We start from the raw sequence: 16,632 nt of genomic DNA on the forward strand, positions 1-16,632 counted from the left end.
TTCCGGCGGCTGCATCGCCTGTAAATGGCTAAGCCCAGCGGGTGCTTCCCCCCAAACAGATAAGTGGATACCAACAGATCATGGTTAGTAATGAATCTATAATAGTAACTTACTGCAGGGTCTAAATCCCTCAGGACTATTGATCCCTTTCATCCCACTGCCTCTGCGTGATTCGCTGCATTGTTTACGACGATGAGATGGTGCTGGTGGGATACTGATGTTGCGACTCTTTACCTACGAACAGCATAGTCGTATGGGATATGATTTCTGTGGCGAAAACTCTCACGGGTCTAGATTTGAAGACTAGACGTTTGCGAATGACTGATTCGAGTACGATGTGTCGTGAGGCGCGTTGTAGAGTTTGAGCTACATCTAAGGTTAACTAATAAGTTAAGGTTGCGGGTATGTAGATCCACGTGAATGACACTCGTAATACGACATCGCTGACATTAATTTTCTCGCACGCGATCAACAACTACAATTACGGCTCTGGATATAAACAAAGTTCCCAGATATAATACCGTCGCGCCTCTATTAGCCCGAAACATCATCATTATGTAAGTTACAACTAATCGCAATTTGCAGATCCTATCCCATCAAAGTCTCGTAGCCATTCTCCATCATAACATCCATCCAATACACATCCTGTTTCTCCTCATCCATGCAAGACCACGTCTTTTTGACAAGCGTCAACATTTGGCGAATAGGCTTTGCCGCTAAGATATTTTCAAAAGCAGAAAGACGTGAAATGATCGTTTTTCTTGCTTGCAAAACATCAAGACCAGCCAGAGGCACTCTAAACTTTGTGCTGGTCGCGATGCTTGCCACGGGAGGTTGTTGTAAATTCGAGATCCCGCAGTATGATCTATTCAAAGACATCTCGCTGCAGATACTCACGAACAGCAGTGGTTGAATAGAACGGCTTCTAGATGTTGTTGGGATATCCTTGACCAGGTCCAACACGTGAAGAGCTAGACACGTCAGCCACGTATCTGCCAAGGTTCTATCATCTGGGTAGTTATTCGCAGCATCTGGAGACCCTGACTGAAAGGCTTGGTTATTTGGGCTTCCAGATTGTACGTAAGGTACTAGAAGATCGGGAAAGTTGCGATACAGCTGAAGCAAGCCCGTACATCTATAAGCTTCAGCAATACTGACCAGATGGTTTGCCGGAGTCATGTCGTCGCCAGCATCGACAATGTCGTTCTCTGTCGGTAGCCGAATTGCGCACAACTCAGAATGCAGCTGTTCCGAGGCAAGCATAGCTTCTTGAGCACGCTGGATATCCTCCTGAGAAACAAACCGCCGTGAACGAATCCTCTTGCGTTCCTTTCGTACAAGACTTCCCACTTTGGCGACGAGTTCTTGAACTTCGATGCCAATTCCTGTCTGCGGATGAGGCATGCGTGGTTCCTGCAAATCAAGACATTCTGGAGGTGCTGGTTGAGGTTGAGCATGTCTTGTGCTTGGATCCACGTCTGTGACGAAGGAAAGCAGCATTTTCCAGTAAACAAGAGAGTTGTAGAAGAAGAATTCCTTCTTCTTGTCGGCGACTGCTAGGGCGTCGCCGCGTGCTTCAGCGGACTGAACCATTCGGGATAGAACATCGAATTGCAGCTGGCCAAGACTACTGGGATCATGCCATGAAAGACTCATCCCCAACATGACCAAGGCTAACAGAGATGAGGTCTCAAGTTGAGCGATCTTGGCTTCTCGAGATAGGCAGATCATGGCTTGGCCCCTAAGTTGGCGACCGACTGGTGCGAAATTTGGTGATACTTCAGATAGACAAGCAGCTGCCATGCTTTGCGTGATGTAGTAAAGTGATTGAGATCCAGACCACATATTCGAGATGGTAGTTCGGTACGGGTTCATCGGGCTGTCATAGCAAGACATCATTCCACAAACCTCTTTAAAGTAGTACTCTACCAAAACAGACGAATAGTCCTGGAGGGCATGCGCCAAAGGCATCTCACCAACAGTCTCGATGGTTTGGTTTTGAGGCTCCTGCCTAGTCAAGGCTTGTGAGGTCGCTCGTGCTGGCGGAATCGGCTGTGTTGGACTAATGGTAGCGACAGGCCAAAGTCTCTCATCGGTAGACCCTTGACCTATGGTATCAGGTGTCTGTCCAAGCGCCTGTTCCGGATATAGCTGCAACACGTCATCCGGGAATTGCATGAGAGGCAAAGCTGTATCTAGCGTTCCCTGGCCTTGTGTATCGACACATTCGGGATTCATAGCGTCGTTGAGTTGATCCATAAGTTCCGGGTCATAGAAATTGTTAACAAACTGCTCGGCCGGCTGAGTCTGATAAGGCACATATGCCGAGCTCGGCTGCGGCTCAGCAGTGACATCGCTCCTAGGGGTTTCCGCAACATCCTTCGGAGACTTGGATCCAGCTTTCCATCGCAGCGGCTTTTGATACCCAGGACATGGGATACCTAGTCTCACACAGCGCGAACACGCAGGCTTGGATTCATCGCATTTGAGCTATTTAGGGGTCAGGCAAGGTTCGGATGAGCGGGAGGGGTAGCCATACTCTCTTGGATTTGCAAACGGCACAGCCAGTACGTGATCTGGTGATTGTTTTTGGTGCTGGTGCGTATGATGAGGACAGCATGACGACCCGTTTGGATGTATCCGCGTTGACGAGTGGAGATGGCAAGGTGCAGATAGATGGAGTGATGTGGAGTTATGAGGGGCTGTCATCACGTGACGATACTAGTGTCCGGATATGGGACTCGGCTTCAGCCTCGAGGTAACATTCCAGCGTGTAAACCATTGTGTACTATAATGCTATGAACTAATTCCTAATAATGCTGTCTATGAGTTATGGGTTGGTTCGGCGACCCAGAGGACAATCAAAAAGCATATATGTTTCGTGATGAACTACTAGTTCTAAAGTGGAACTCAGCCTAGATATATCCGTCCCCTAAGTCTCCAAGACATCCCGGCTTTCCTAAGCAAACCTGTCTCATCATAATATTACTAAAATCGTACATTCACTGCTCGAGAATTCCTTCTCTTATCTTTTCCAGCTCACTTCATATCCGATCCGAAGCAATGGATAATATTCCCAAGGAAATCGCCATCGCATATCGTTCCCGAGACTCACGATGCTCCACCAATCCTTACCAAACTCGGTACAAATTAGAGAAGGAAATCAATACCATAAACGGAAGTCCTAAGCAAATGCTATGCTATGGCTACGGCACAGGATCACGGCTACTGTCACCTGGCCTTGGTTATCTGAAGACATGTTTGCCGAGGGGCCCGGGTTTCACTTCACCTATGTTTTGCGAAGGGAGCCCACGCTTTGATGTTTCTCCAGCATCGAATTCTTATCAATCATGGCTGTTACTATACCAAGTTCTTCTTTCAAGGTGGCTCTCGTACAGATGAAGCCAAAGGTCAGCGACCAACATACAATTCTTTTATGTGACTGACACTTACATGTTCAATAGCCCCTTGATGCTGAACATAACTTTGCACATGCTGCCGAGCAGATCCATATCGCTGCTGACCAGGGTGCTGCACTAGCGGTACTGCCAGAATACCATCTTACAGGATGGGTCCCCGAAGAGCCATCTTTCGCACTCTCCCCGGAGGACGCTGGTAAATATCGAAAGAAATACCAAGACCTCGCCGCCGAGCTTCATATCAATATTTGTGCTGGCACATTTGTTTCCCAGGCCCCTAAACCTGATGACCAACAAAATGCTGGTGCCCGACCCACGTTGTTGAATACGTCGGACTTCATCGACCACAACGGAAACCTCCTTGGCACTTACACAAAGACCAACCTCTGGATACCAGAGCGACATACGTTAACATCCTTTGTCGATCATGCTAGAAATATATCCAAAGATGATTACGCTGCCCCCAATCCCCACCAAGTCATCGACACCCCTCTCGGCCGAGTCGGTATCCTCGTCTGCTGGGATCTTGCCTTCCCAGAAGCCTTCAGACAGCTCGTTCTCGCGGGCGCCAAGATCATTATAATTCCTTCGTACTGGACGGCGCTTGATATGTGCAAAGATGGTCTTGCATATAACGCCGACTGCGAGAGGATGTTCATCCAGTCTGCCCTGGTAACCAGGGCATTCGAGAACACCGCCGCTGTTATTTATTGCAATGCTGGTGGACCGGCGGCAGAGGGCTTCTTTGGCTGCAGTCAAGTTACACTACCTATTGTTGGAACAGTGCCTGGGAGCTTTACCGATGGCGAGGTGGCTATGCGTATCTTGGATGTCGATATGAGGACGGTGGATATTGCGGAACGTAATTACCAGATCCGACAGGACTTGGCCAGGGAGGATTGGCATTATGGCTACCTAAAGAACACGGTCGCAAGGCTATAGGATGTAATACTCGATACTTAGTGCGTTAATATCAGTTGCGTCTCAACCCCTTTCGCCTGTACCAAGCAGGCAACCAGAGAAGAAGTCAAATTCTCTATGGAAGCAATCACCCTCTGGCAAGATTGCTAAAAATTACTGCCCTAAAGATCAAGGGTGCTCTTGTTACATGCACATCATTAAAGGTCAGGTCGACGGCAGCGGTCATGTCACATCTCAAAAATAAATTGGTAAAGTATTACAGTCTGCCCATGTCGCAATAGCCTCGAGCAAGATACAGCTTTTAATAGAATGACAAAATCCCACGCTCCTTAACTAAACCAATGCCAATACATCAGATCGCTACCCAACATCCTAGCATCGCTATACAGTAATCCCACGGAGTACGATTATTCATCGTGCTTCGAGGTTGAGCTGGAGGAAATTTCTTTAGGGCCCCTCTGTGACACTGTATCTGTCACGGGCAATTCTTCCCCCAGAATGCACTCAAGCTTGGGTCCCTCGTAAGATTTTCTCTTTCCCAACCAAAGAACTGTTACGAAGACAATGAAAATTCCCAATACAGCTGTCACGTAGTCTAAATCTGTTAGCTTCCGACTTTGCTTGTTGGCCAGATTGACTTACTCATGGTTGATACGTTGATGGGAATTGCAGGGGGGAAGCAAAAGAACTGTTTAAGAAATATCAGCATCAGTCAAAGCGATCTTAAACTTTGTCATCGTGGGAGAACTTACTACAGAAGTGACAGCAACAAAGATAACTGCAGTGTAGTTCGCGATGTAGCCTTTAACGCGACCGAGAGAAAACTCAGGAGGCTGCGAAAGCACCATTTGTCGGCCTCGAATCAGAAGGATAAGCACAGGTGCTGCATACGAGAGGTTGAGGAATAGTGTGCAGCTTGCGATATAAGCATTGAAAGCAACCTCGGGGCCTTTGGGCACATTAGTGGTAAGAAGCAAATGGTGCAGGAAAGAAACTTACCCAGATAAAGAAGTCCAAAGAGAAGGTTGAAAACAGCCTGCACGACAATAGCCCGAACAGGAACGTTAAGCTTAGGATGAAGATGCGAGAGACTTCACCATGTTAGCTATGTTCGGTAGAGGGCTAAGATTATGCTTACTATCTGGAAAAGGGAGTACCACCATCTCGTGCCATGGCCCAGATAAGACGACTGCCAGAAGTAACACAGCCATTGGCACCGTTGACGAAACACAAGGCAACAGCAACAGTGAGTACGGTTGCAGCAGCTCGGCTGTTAGTCGCTTGCAGTATCATCTCGGTAAGGGGGCTCTGTGTAGGCGATGCAAGGAGCAGATCAAGATCGACGAAGCAAAATAGCATGACGATGATGAAGAAAATTCCGCTGAGGACAGTTAGATAGAGATTCTGGAAGGGACCTGTCAGAACTTACGTCGTGCCTCCAACGAGGACTGCAGCAACCATAGCTTGTGGGGCATCCTTGGACGGTCGAGGCATTTCTTCGGTCATGTGTGCCACGGCATCCCAGCTGCAGCGTGTTAGCTATGCTTGGTAGAAAACAGTGCATTACTTAGTACTTACCCAATGAAGCTCAGAGCTGACTGTAGCAGTCCAAGCATCCAAGCCGTGCCATCACTCCATCCAGTGGTATTGGAGAAGTTGGTAAAGACGAACTGGGCGTCGGTCTTCGGAGAGGTAGCGAGAAGGACGATGCTGATCACGATGACGCTGAGCAAAGACCAGTACACTAAGGAGGGTCAGTTCAGATAGCGGTTTGTCCGTGGCTCGGCTTACAAGCGCCCTCGTTCCATCGGTTTAGAATAGGATAGGCAAAGATGTTCAAGAACACGCCAACAATAGACACAGCGACGAACATCAAGTACGTGCCCCATTGGGTGATTTCGTAGCTACCTCCAGAGCCAACGACAGCTGCAGCAGCCAGAAATCGAGCTGTGACATGTGAGCAATTGTTTTCTCAATGATCATAAATACCTACCTCCGAAGTAGGCTGCAGTTGTGTTGAGAGTCAACCAGCCCGCAATATTTGTCCATCCTACGAGGAAGCTCTGTTACAATTAGCGATATGCATAAAAAGTAGTATTAGTATATCTCACGTTGATACCCTTCCATTTCTTTGAAGAAAGAGCAAATGAATAGTGATACTGTCCTCCAGCTGTAGGATATAGAGACGCCAATTCTCCAACACTTGCAGCCAAGCAAATATTGCAAAGAACGCAGAAAATAAAGCCATAAACGAAACTAACAGAGCCGCCCGATGGCATTACTAGACCTATTGATCCAGCAAGAGAAATCCATGTACTGCACTCAATTAGCGACTTTCATGTGACGAGATGGGACTTCTTACTTGAGAATGGCAAAAGCCATGCCGATCATAGTGATCTTTGAGAACCTCTTCTGGAGGTGACCCTCCTGGACCGGTGCATCGCTCGCCATACTTGCTACTGTCAATTACGGTAGACTAAGACGAAAGGGAACAGAGATGAGGTTTAAGCTATTACCCCAGACCAGATATAAAAAGCTGAACGTTTGTCTTATCGCGCGTTGGTTGGTAACTTACTCGCGACGGGCGCCCAATTAGCGGGTAATGAGCCCTCCGCCTCCGCGTTGCGGGGGAAATTGATCAAATGATGGGCTAGACCAAAAGCGGTAAGCAATAGCTTAGGAAAACTGGCATGAGGCGTATTTTTAGGTTCCATTGTCCCGTATTTCTCGGCAGATAAGGCTGCGAGATAGCGGGACACCCTTGTTCTAGAATCGGATCATGGGTGGAAAGGGGGGTTGAAAAGGAGAGGATGAGGTGATGATAGGAGAAGGAATTCTAATTGATATTGATAAGATGTAGATTGGTATTCCTAAGAATAGTACGGAGTATTCAGTATATGATACTTCTCGAAAGAATGGCATACATTTATAGTTAATTCTCTGATGGTCGTTCCATACAGTGCAGGGTAGATGGGAACGTACTCATCAATCAGCTCCAACATTGAAGTGCGTAAGCTGCCAAGGTCCTCGTGCTTTGGAACGATAGTGTAAGATAAATAAATATAGGCTCGCTGTTTTTTATTTGTAGAGACTTAGTATAGGTACACCCAGGTTGTTCTAGTTTTTAGTCCTTGTGTTGTCACCCAACATGCCTTTTCATCACTCAACAACGATCCTTTAGTTGCTGGAGACATTCCAAGCTGTGTCCTGATTCTTCATGCCTGAAAGTAGATGACTACTAAGAATTTATAAGAGTATTCGTGTCTTACTAGAAGTAGAAGCATTCTGATATATAATTTATCTTCGTTTACGAGATTGATGCTGTGTAGAGCTCTTGTATCTACATCTCGTAAACTTTCAACAAAGCAGACACGAAGCCTCCATAAGTTTTGAATATCATCCCGAGTAAAAGCGTAACTACAGGCATTCCGGAACATGATTCTCTGTAATTGAATCTCTCAATTCTTATTCCCAGAGTTTTTCTTAGATGCCTCGACCCTTTCCTCGACCTTAGAAATCTTCGCAGTCAGTAGGAGGCTTGGGTATGAGAGTACTTAGACATACCACGCTTTTCGAAGGAGAGGAGCTGGCATCTTGAGTCCATGCACCAGCGTGGGCAACCAGAATATTCTGATCTTTTTTATCCTTGTGCTTGACGGGATCCAGAGCCATATTGAAACAAAAGGTGCAATCAAAGAGGTATATTTGATAAGAAACTCGTAGTTTTAATGATTTAAGCAGCAGAGGACAATTTCAGAGTTGTATTCAAGCTTGTCACCATGATCAACATCCTATATAGTGAACAATTGAAATCATCCTGCCATGAAGCTACTCTCTAGATTATAGGCCTATCTCTGCTATGCTTGGTTATGAAGCCACACAACAGCCCTAACGCTGCTCAGAAACCTATCGTAATCTTTGGCATTGCTAATTCTGGAAAAGCCAAACTTTCTTAATCATGTGGCAAACAGATCTATTGATGATTGACAGATTGCCCCAAAACCAGGCCGCCTCATCAGTGTCATCACAGCCTCTGTCTCACTCAAGCACCAGCAGGATGACACCCATATGATATTTGGTAGTTTGTTTTATCTAGATCGGGAAGTTCCAAACGTTCAATTCCCGGAACTTGAGACGAAATGTGTAACAGAGTGGCAGTAGCCTTTCCAGCAGATTGACCTGAGTTATCAGATTACGAGGAGTTTCCCCTGAATATCGGGAGTTAGCTGCAGGGAAAAATAAGGCTGCCGAAGTAGCCACAATAATTCATTGGAATTACCCGACAAGGCATGGTGTGCGACTTGCCACTTTGGCCAGCTGTCATTGAGTGAGACGAGCCGTTGGCATTGTAAGTGAATATGGCTTGGAAACGTCCTCAGCGATTAGCAGAAAATTTCATATAAAGGTTTGGAGTTACCATATTTGGCCTAGTTTAGTTTGTGGGTTGAAAGAGTAACAATGTCATCACCTCTTGTCCAATTGACGACCCAAGACAAGGGTTACTCGAATCTGACCTGATACTAGCAGAGCATGACGTGTTGATTGCTTTTTTGTTGAGGCAAGAGGATAGAATCAAGAATGGAAGACCGTATGCTCAGTTTGCCCTTGCGTGTTTCTTTATATTCGGATGCGCAGTGTAACTTTAAACTTGTGTCAGTCAAGAGCCAGTCGCTGCGGGTACCCCTTACCAGACTTCTAGTTTATTTGCATAGTTCCACAACGACTAATGGCTCCGCGAGAAATAGTCTTTGCCCCAGAACCTGCTCCCCGAGCTGCTAGACTGTCAGACAAAGCAGTGGACGAGCACGAAGAGCTGATTGGCGATCTATACTGGACCCAAAATTGGACTCGCGACCAAGTAATCAACTACCTACAAACAAATCTGAGTTTCACCATATCGTGAGTATATCGCTCTCCATATAATGTCTCTGCTGACATTGCTGTGCGTAGCAAAGATCAGTTCTCAAAGCAACGAGACGTTGGGGTTTCAACAAGCAGCCCCGAGGAGGCCGCTCTATCCAACGATCGCCGAATGAGACGGCCAGCCAAAGCACGCCTAGCGAAGCTGCCAGTAACGAGCCATCCTGTACGACCACCGTGGATGGCTCTACGGACCAAGGGCTCATACTTACAAATGAGTCAAGCAAACGTCCAAGAAGTGGCGCAAGCTCCAGCAGTCGCAGGAGTGATATCACAGCCCATGGGACATCTTCACCTCTTCCTCGCCGCCTACTGAAGCGACCGAAACCCAGAAGCGAGTCAGGCGACAACACTGCAGAAAGCCCATCCTACGCGCAACTGAATTTCGCTACTGACAGCGACTTCACGTTTACCCCATCGGCCATAGAATCGAGTCCACGCTGCCCGTATATGTACGATGACAAGCTGTCGGCAGAATATCTATCTTGTTGTTATCGCTGCACCAAAGCTTTCAGCTACTACTGCAAGATCTCGATTCCTTGTCAATACAAAGCGCCTTCGGCCAAACAGTGACGCGCCAGGATGCTCGACATGGCAAGGACTGCCAAAAAAACGAAGAACCTGTGAGATCGTGAGGGTGATGATGGAGTCTGAGCTCAAGATGAACAATGATCGTCTGATTGGAGAGGAACCTAACCCTTGCCCGTCCAATGAGGATGAGATGTGTCCCATGCAATCCTTCCTATCCCATCGCCACCTTGCGCAGATCTATGCGCATACAAGCGGAGATACCAGTCTAGTACAGAAACATCTTGATAAAGCCAGAGACTTTACAAAGGCTTTCGACCCACTTGGTACAGAATCGATAGACCTTTGGACATTGCTCCGTCTTCAAGGAAAGAAAGATGACGATATTCCAGAGAGCTTGTTGAATTCACTCCAATGGGATAAAGAATTGTTCGCATCGGATATGGAGCGTTGTCTTGCCAACTGTTGGCGCACGCTGAGTGGTCTCCAGCCCTCCCCAGGCTATATAAAGAGAAACTCAAGGGGATGAAGCCGACTGACATGAGCGATTTGACTCTTTAAAAAAGCCCACTCTGTCTTTGGACGTATTCCAGCTTCCTATTTACCTACTTTTGGAAGCAGATACAACCGAAACGGGAATGCCCTCTCCCTTGGGGTCAAAGGCTTCCTACAATATCAGCGACGCACTTCTTGATGATCGTGAGTAGGATCATCGCTCAAAGTTCGCTGCGTTTCTCTGAACCCAAATATAGTTCACTGAAACATCAGTCCTTAGAAAATCCACTTTGTTGTGAAATTATTTAAGCGATCCTTTATGATAGCTTATTCACACCAGATCATGTCAAATGAGAGTTTGTAACACAATTTGTTGAGCATTACTCATGGTTTCCGCCAGCCGCTCACAATGATGACCTCGCTAGAGGAGTTCAGACTTATCAAATGGAAGCACTCAAATCAGTCTTGGACACCAGAAGCAGCCGCTCAGCAACTCCTACTTCTGCTCCACTGAAGGAGGTGGTAGCTTTAAAATCAAATTTCAGCAAAATTCGACGTGCATCTACTGATAATGAGTTTCTGGGCTGGCTCATACAGCAGCGCGAGCAATTAGCCTCTCCCAACCAGAGAGATACTATCATATATGTCGAAGGGGGCCGATATCTGCCGTCTTTCGGTTCTTCTAGTGTTTCATCTTATTTGAGAACATCTCTATCTTCCCATCACATATACTTGAATGCTTTGAATGGGAACCCTACTATCGCCAGATCCTTGGCGTCTCGGTCTTCACGCTCTTCTCAAGTGTCAGGCTCAAGCTCACTTCAAAGGTTCAAAGCAGCAGCGCTCAGCAGTAAAGACCAGCCAGCTTCAACGCCGGGGTTGGGATTACATGACCTCATCCAACATTGGGAGGACGAGGAACTCTCGTGGGATGATTATTTCCAGGCACTGGAGAGCTCCGATTTTAGGCGGGGTTTGAAATCGACTATGCCAACTTTGGTGGAGGAGGAAGAAGGAAAGTCAACAACAAGGGGGAGGATAGGGAGGTTGCTTAAAGGTAAAGGTAAAGCAGACGCAGTTGGCTTAGAATAGTCTTCAACGGCCTTAGCAAATTATCACTGCATCAATTAGAATAGAGCCCTAATAAAACACATCGACGGAGACAAGATGAGGCTTCAAGAGTGACATATTCTAGAATTTCGAAGTTTAAAGCTCTCACGACCTTCCAGGCTTGTCAAATCGAACTTCTGTTTCACTCAGTTTGACAGACAGGAATAATCTTTTAGTAAAATTCCAAACGAGGCTTGTTAATTTTGGTAAACGTTGTGTCTCCTCAAACTAAAGAAATATTCTAAGTGAATAAGGTGTTTCTATTTACAATTTGTGGATACTGAAGGCCTTATGAACATACCTGCATTGGCATGGGATTACCATTCGCTATTGAAGAATCATGATTTGATATTATCGCTAGTTATGCATCTAATTAAGTTAAGGTTATAGAAAATAAGAAATAGTAAATCATTGAGTCGATGAAGTGTCCGTCTTGGTAACTTCGACTGTCGTTATCATAGTCTTTGTGATACCACTATGAAACTGGCCCCTGTATGCTGCATTGCCACCACTCTCATCACTCGACCTCCCCTCAATCTCAGTCTGCACTGTCGTCTTGTTCATCACTCCAGAAGGGCTGGCTATCCTATCTCGAAGCTCATACTCCTGTTGACCAATGTTGATTGCCTTTTGACTACTGGTCTCATCATCGCCCCTTTTTCCACTGGACAAGACATGCCAGTTCTTACCACTGCGCATTGTAGCACTTCTCAGAGTACCACGACCATAATTCGTGTTGCCTGTTGTTGGTGTCTTCTTGGAGTTCTTGCCATAGGTGCTGCCAAGGAAGCTTCGGAACAACGGCCGCAGACAGGGTAGACTGCCTGCGATGATACCGACGTTGAGCTCAACACTGGTCCAGATTGTGATGTTGCGAGAGTCCCATAGCCAGTCACCAAGTTTGCCGTAATTGGTGACGTATCCAAGCTTGGTAAAGGCAGCTGCGCAGGCAAAGACACCAAGACCAAGAATGCCAATAAGGGTTACCCGTGTACGGAAGTGCACGTTGAGTCTCCAAAGCATGGGTGTTGGGATAATAATAGCGAAGAGGAGATCAGTCAAGATATTAAACGCGGAGTTCGTGTACGAGAGTGATTGTAATGTCTTTTGTGACCAGCATTTCGACGGTACGGTTGGATCCCAGAGGACACGGATGTCTGTACATTGAAAGATGACAGTCTACAGTAGAGAATATTAGTCGTCCGAACTGAACGTCATCGTAGATGCATGACTTACAAAGAAACATCCAATCGTGTAGATTGACATGAAGATCATAATAGACAGAATCAACCATTTGTAGAACTTGGTGGACGCAATTCGAAGGAGGGCGCACCCGACGGACAGTTTGACTATGCAGATTGCTATCAAGAAGATTGGCTGACTTATGAAGTTCAACTTCATTCCTGTCATGTAGACATCTGGGTCAACATCGCCAATGTGCTTTCCACCACCGTAAGCAAGCTGTGCGAAGATTACGCCTTGACCTGCCCAGGATAATGCGATGGTGAATATCATGAAGGCATCCTAGGCGCAGACGATTAGAAAGATTCAGGGCTTGGCACAGGAGCAGTGGGAGTAAAAAAGGGAGATAAACGAGATGAGGCATTGATGCAACTTACATCCCAACCAATGTTGCGAATCATAAACAACCGCACATAAACGCGAGCCAAAACAACAATAGTCGCCAGAGTAATCACCAGAACCGTAGAAGCAAGAATATCGACCGCTCCATTCTCGTCGGGATTAGAAGGGAGCTGAACCTGAGGATCCATGGTGGCCGAGGGAAGGATGTACAAAGACCCAAGAACTTGGGACGATGGAGAAGGGGCAGGATAATAAGAAAAGAAACACGCACGAGAGAGGGGGCAGCCAGGGGGTCTTCTATCGATCCTTTACGTCGTGTGCACCACGTTTTCGACAGGGTGTTTTACGAGCTAGAACACAAAATTTCCACTGACCAGGAAATCAAGTGGAAGATTATGCATATTACGGCGGCTGCGAGTCCACTAGAAGCCATCTGTCATTGCTTTGACGCGGCTGAACTACCAAGTTTAATCAAAGATTCTTCACATCTTTTTGATCTAAAGACGACCCTTGTATTGCCACTGTGACTCCGACGTTCAGGTGTATCATACGAGTTCCCTAACGGGGAGTCTGACCCTGGCTGGTGGTAATTGGCCTTACCAGGATTGGATTAATACATCTGCAGGTCCTCTGGATAAAGGACTTATGAAACGCTCAGTTCTCGCTCTTGTTCTGCATTCAGGTTATAGCCGAGGCTAATAGAGAAGGTCGAGTAATATCCGTAGCGACCAATGCGGTACAGGTCTTGGCGGCCCACCTGACAAGGTGAGCGAGGTTATCTCGACCTGATTGTACTATATGTGATATGCACCTCGACTATGTGATCTTGCCTATTTAATCATGTACTTGAATGTAACTCCGCGATCGAAAATGGGTGGGTTAACATCTCTCCTCAAAGTGAAACATCTGGGTGACATCGAGTGATTCGCGAGGGAGATCGACATAACGATCAGCAACAATCTTTTACTAGTCATGCTAGTCTAGTCGCCGGAGAAAAGTAGTCAAAACACGAATCTTTGTCCCGTCACTAACGGGAATGTCAATGTTCGTGTCCGAGATGTTATGGATCCCAAATCTCCACTCGTCTTAGCACGGAACTGTTCCGGATCATCAACCCTAGTTTCTCCCGGCGCCAAAGCGTCAATCTAGCGCCTACCTACGCTATTACTCCAGCATCCCATAGTCTCCTGAAATCCAGGGCTCTGGAATGTGACAAGAACGTTGGTTCATGGCTTCAGCTGCAGAATCATGCATTTCGCGAGAGAAGACCTACCGTAAGCACTCTATTCCCCTGAATTAAGAATCGTCCGGTGGCGTAGTTGGTTCACCCCTGCAATTCCAATGCTCATGCAAACCCGCTGAGGAGTCCCTAAATCGGATTAGATCTAAGCTATAACTTATCTGGCCGAACGAACCGAACCCCTCCGCCTCGGCAACAAGGGACGGGCTTTTAGGAGCCCACATAAAAGTTCTCGTCTACCGTTGGTTCTAGGGTTTTAGTCAACGACCCTGCCTTCGTCTCGGGGGTATATTCCCGTTAGAGATGTAAGCGTACTCGCTCCAATTGATAGACCCTAGGTCAAGATCCATGGGCTGGCCCTGAACGATTATGCGTGGTAATCCTTGACCTTGAAATGCAGGAGAAGGGGAAATGTCCAAGGGGATGATACAGTAGTATATAGCTCATCACCTTTCTGCATCCAAGACAGTCTTCACTCACTGGTCCTTCAAGCCAAACACCGGTGCTGCAAAGAAGATCCCTGCCCTTTCTTTCGTCCCTTCTTTCTCTTGTCAAGGTTGCCATAATGCGTGCTGGTTTCATCTCCCTCCTGGCCCTCAACGCCGCTGGTGTTTTGGCTGCCCCCCAAGCCACCACCGTTGACTCCTCTGCACCCGAGGTCACCAACCTCGATGAGCTCGCTGATCTCGCTACTGCTGCATATGAGACTGCCCAGGACCTCGCTGGGGATAAGACCAAGCGTGCCAGTACCTGCAACTGGAGCAACGTCCGTGTTCGACGAGAATGGTAAGCTCCCTGTCTTTCCTACACAGCATTTTCTCTAACATCTGCTACAGGGGCACTCTCTCAAAGACGGAGAAGAAGTCTTACATCGACGCTGTCAAGTGTCTCCAGTCCAAACCTTCCAAGTCTCCTGCGTCTTTCGCCGCTGGTGCCAAGACGCGTTTCGATGACTGGGTTGCTGTTCATCTGAACCAGACTCAGATGATCCACTACACTGGTAACTTCCTCACATGGCACCGATACTTCACTTGGCTCTATGAAGAGGCTCTTCGAAATGAGTGTGGCTACAAGGGAACTCAGCCTGTAAGTACACTCACCATGCTACTAAACTACTCTCATTAACACTCTGGTAGTACTGGGACTGGGCTCTTACTGCCCTCAGCGGCCTCAACAAGTCTCCTGTCTTCGATGGTAGTGACCTGTCCCTCTCTGGTGACGGTGAATTCATCCCTAACGAACCCGATATCATCCTCGGTGCCTCAAGTGGTCTTCCCCCCGTCTACCTTCCCGCTGGCTCTGGCGGCGGCTGTGTCAAGTCTGGTCCTTTCAAGGATATGAAGGTCAATTTGGGCCCTGCTGCCCTTGACCTTCCTGGCGGTGGCGTCGCTGCCAACCCCAACCCTCTGGACTACAATCCTCGTTGCCTGAAGCGCGATCTCAGCGACGCCGTCAACAAGCGCTTCGCTAACGCTACATCTATTCTGAACAATATCCTTAAGCCCAAGACTGTTCTGGACTTCCAGATGCAGATGCAGGGTGTTCCCGGCACTGGTGACATTGGTATTCATGGAGGTGGTCATTACTCTCTCGGTGGTGACCCTGGTCGAGATGTCTTCACTTCTCCCGGTGATCCTGCTTTCTACCTGCACCACTCTATGATTGACCGTGTCTGGTGGATCTGGCAGATGCTTAACCCCAAGGAGCGTGTTAACGGCAAGAATGCCGTCCAGGGCACAAATACTTTCCTCAACATGCCTCCCAGTGCTGAAACTACACTTGATGATTATGTTAACATTGGCTGGGTTGGACCTGAGCGACAGATCAAGGATCTGATGAGCACGCTTTCTGGACCTTTCTGCTACGTCTACCTGTAAATGAATGCAGAATGGTATCTTGTATATAGCACGTATCCGTCTTCATCCGCTAAGCGTTTTAATTATTAGACAAATAGACTTTAATGCTATCGATTGAGTTCCATCTGTGATCTTCTTCTGGGTTACGTCAGGACCCCAGTAGTTCATCCTCGTTTCCCTGAGATCTTCATCCGTATATCCGTAACATCAATACCACCAAAGACGGGGTCTTGGGTCTCATACAGCTAACTTTGGAGAAGCACTTAGTAACAGGGCACAGTGGTATGACCGTGCAACCGCCTCTTGGCACCGGGTAAGCGTTCAAGCGAAGCTCGTTCAAGTTCCAGACCCACGGGTTCACTCCGTTCCCCCTGATAAGCTCGCTTGCCGGGGCATTTTCCCATTTGCAGTTCTGGTTGTAACCCTACACCATTTATCGTCAAGAGAACTGCCAACTGATTCTTGGCACGTGCTGTCATACCCCGGCGTTTCTGGTGCATCATGCCATTTACCATCCTGAAAGAGATCACGGGCTGATGCAACCCTTTCCCCGCGAAAA

At 47.3% G+C, this 16,632-nt stretch overlaps 8 protein-coding genes across 8 annotated transcripts; 4 read left to right on the forward strand and 4 right to left on the reverse strand.

Annotated features, from left to right (window-relative positions):
• Nucleotides 1-488: 488 nt before the first annotated feature.
• Nucleotides 489-2,645, reverse strand: FOBCDRAFT_154171 (fungal-specific transcription factor domain-containing protein). Its single transcript, XM_031172762.3, has 2 exons — nt 2,540-2,645; nt 489-2,490 (listed from the first exon to the last, which is right to left on the reverse strand). The coding sequence occupies exons 1-2, from the start codon at nt 2,618-2,620 to the stop codon at nt 589-591; spliced, it is 1,983 nt and encodes a 660-aa protein (XP_031049547.2). The 5' UTR covers nt 2,621-2,645; the 3' UTR covers nt 489-588.
• Nucleotides 2,646-3,321: 676 nt separating this feature from the next.
• FOBCDRAFT_247688 (carbon-nitrogen hydrolase) lies at nt 3,322-4,411 on the forward strand. Its single transcript, XM_031172763.3, has 2 exons — nt 3,322-3,410; nt 3,465-4,411. The coding sequence occupies exons 1-2, from the start codon at nt 3,351-3,353 to the stop codon at nt 4,359-4,361; spliced, it is 957 nt and encodes a 318-aa protein (XP_031049548.2). The 5' UTR covers nt 3,322-3,350; the 3' UTR covers nt 4,362-4,411.
• Nucleotides 4,412-4,567: 156 nt separating this feature from the next.
• On the reverse strand, nt 4,568-7,054 carry FOBCDRAFT_247689 (amino acid permease-domain-containing protein; the record flags this gene model as incomplete). Its single annotated transcript, XM_031172764.3, has 12 exons — nt 4,568-4,935; nt 4,983-5,028; nt 5,093-5,289; nt 5,340-5,431; nt 5,479-5,721; nt 5,770-5,865; nt 5,919-6,084; nt 6,132-6,287; nt 6,334-6,403; nt 6,452-6,656; nt 6,703-6,796; nt 6,916-7,054. The coding sequence occupies 12 exons, from the start codon at nt 7,052-7,054 to the stop codon at nt 4,748-4,750; spliced, it is 1,692 nt and encodes a 563-aa protein (XP_031049549.3). The 3' UTR covers nt 4,568-4,747.
• Nucleotides 7,055-7,798: 744 nt separating this feature from the next.
• On the reverse strand, nt 7,799-8,012 carry FOBCDRAFT_268753 (uncharacterized protein; the record flags this gene model as incomplete). Its single annotated transcript, XM_031172765.2, has 2 exons — nt 7,799-7,858; nt 7,905-8,012. 2 exons carry the CDS (start codon nt 8,010-8,012, stop codon nt 7,799-7,801), a joined length of 168 nt encoding a protein of 55 aa, XP_031049550.2.
• Nucleotides 8,013-9,066: 1,054 nt separating this feature from the next.
• FOBCDRAFT_196412 (uncharacterized protein) lies at nt 9,067-10,317 on the forward strand (the record flags this gene model as incomplete). Its single annotated transcript, XM_059608846.1, has 3 exons — nt 9,067-9,239; nt 9,296-9,712; nt 9,789-10,317. 3 exons carry the CDS (start codon nt 9,067-9,069, stop codon nt 10,315-10,317), a joined length of 1,119 nt encoding a protein of 372 aa, XP_059464073.1.
• A 410-nt stretch (nt 10,318-10,727) lies between these two features.
• Nucleotides 10,728-11,375, forward strand: FOBCDRAFT_196413 (uncharacterized protein; the record flags this gene model as incomplete). Its single annotated transcript, XM_059608847.1, has 1 exon — nt 10,728-11,375. The coding sequence occupies one exon, from the start codon at nt 10,728-10,730 to the stop codon at nt 11,373-11,375; it is 648 nt and encodes a 215-aa protein (XP_059463675.1).
• A 426-nt stretch (nt 11,376-11,801) lies between these two features.
• FOBCDRAFT_175826 (uncharacterized protein) lies at nt 11,802-13,165 on the reverse strand (the record flags this gene model as incomplete). The annotated part of the gene is made up of 3 exons (XM_031172767.2): nt 11,802-12,572; nt 12,630-12,917; nt 13,013-13,165. 3 exons carry the CDS (start codon nt 13,163-13,165, stop codon nt 11,802-11,804), a joined length of 1,212 nt encoding a protein of 403 aa, XP_031049552.1.
• A 1,617-nt stretch (nt 13,166-14,782) lies between these two features.
• Nucleotides 14,783-16,094, forward strand: FOBCDRAFT_287816 (uncharacterized protein; the record flags this gene model as incomplete). The annotated part of the gene is made up of 3 exons (XM_031172769.2): nt 14,783-15,003; nt 15,054-15,303; nt 15,354-16,094. The coding sequence occupies 3 exons, from the start codon at nt 14,783-14,785 to the stop codon at nt 16,092-16,094; spliced, it is 1,212 nt and encodes a 403-aa protein (XP_031049554.1).
• Nucleotides 16,095-16,632: the final 538 nt, after the last annotated feature.

Source organism: Fusarium oxysporum, chromosome II, assembly GCF_013085055.1.
Source record: "Fusarium oxysporum Fo47 chromosome II, complete sequence".
NCBI lineage: Eukaryota > Fungi > Ascomycota > Sordariomycetes > Hypocreales > Nectriaceae > Fusarium > Fusarium oxysporum.

What these genes read in the sequence shown, in the direction of transcription:
- FOBCDRAFT_154171 (XM_031172762.3), bottom strand. Translation starts at nt 2,620, where the DNA reads ATGCTGTCCTCATCATACGCACCAGCACCAAAAACAATCACCAGATCA. An exon ending in CCGTTTGCAAATCCAAGAGA is followed by an intron (nt 2,491 to 2,539) that starts GTATGGCTACCC and finishes ACCCCTAAATAG; the next exon opens with CTCAAATGCGATGAATCCAA.
- FOBCDRAFT_247688 (XM_031172763.3), top strand. Translation starts at nt 3,351, where the DNA reads ATGGCTGTTACTATACCAAGTTCTTCTTTCAAGGTGGCTCTCGTACAG. An exon ending in TCGTACAGATGAAGCCAAAG is followed by an intron (nt 3,411 to 3,464) that starts GTCAGCGACCAA and finishes CATGTTCAATAG; the next exon opens with CCCCTTGATGCTGAACATAA.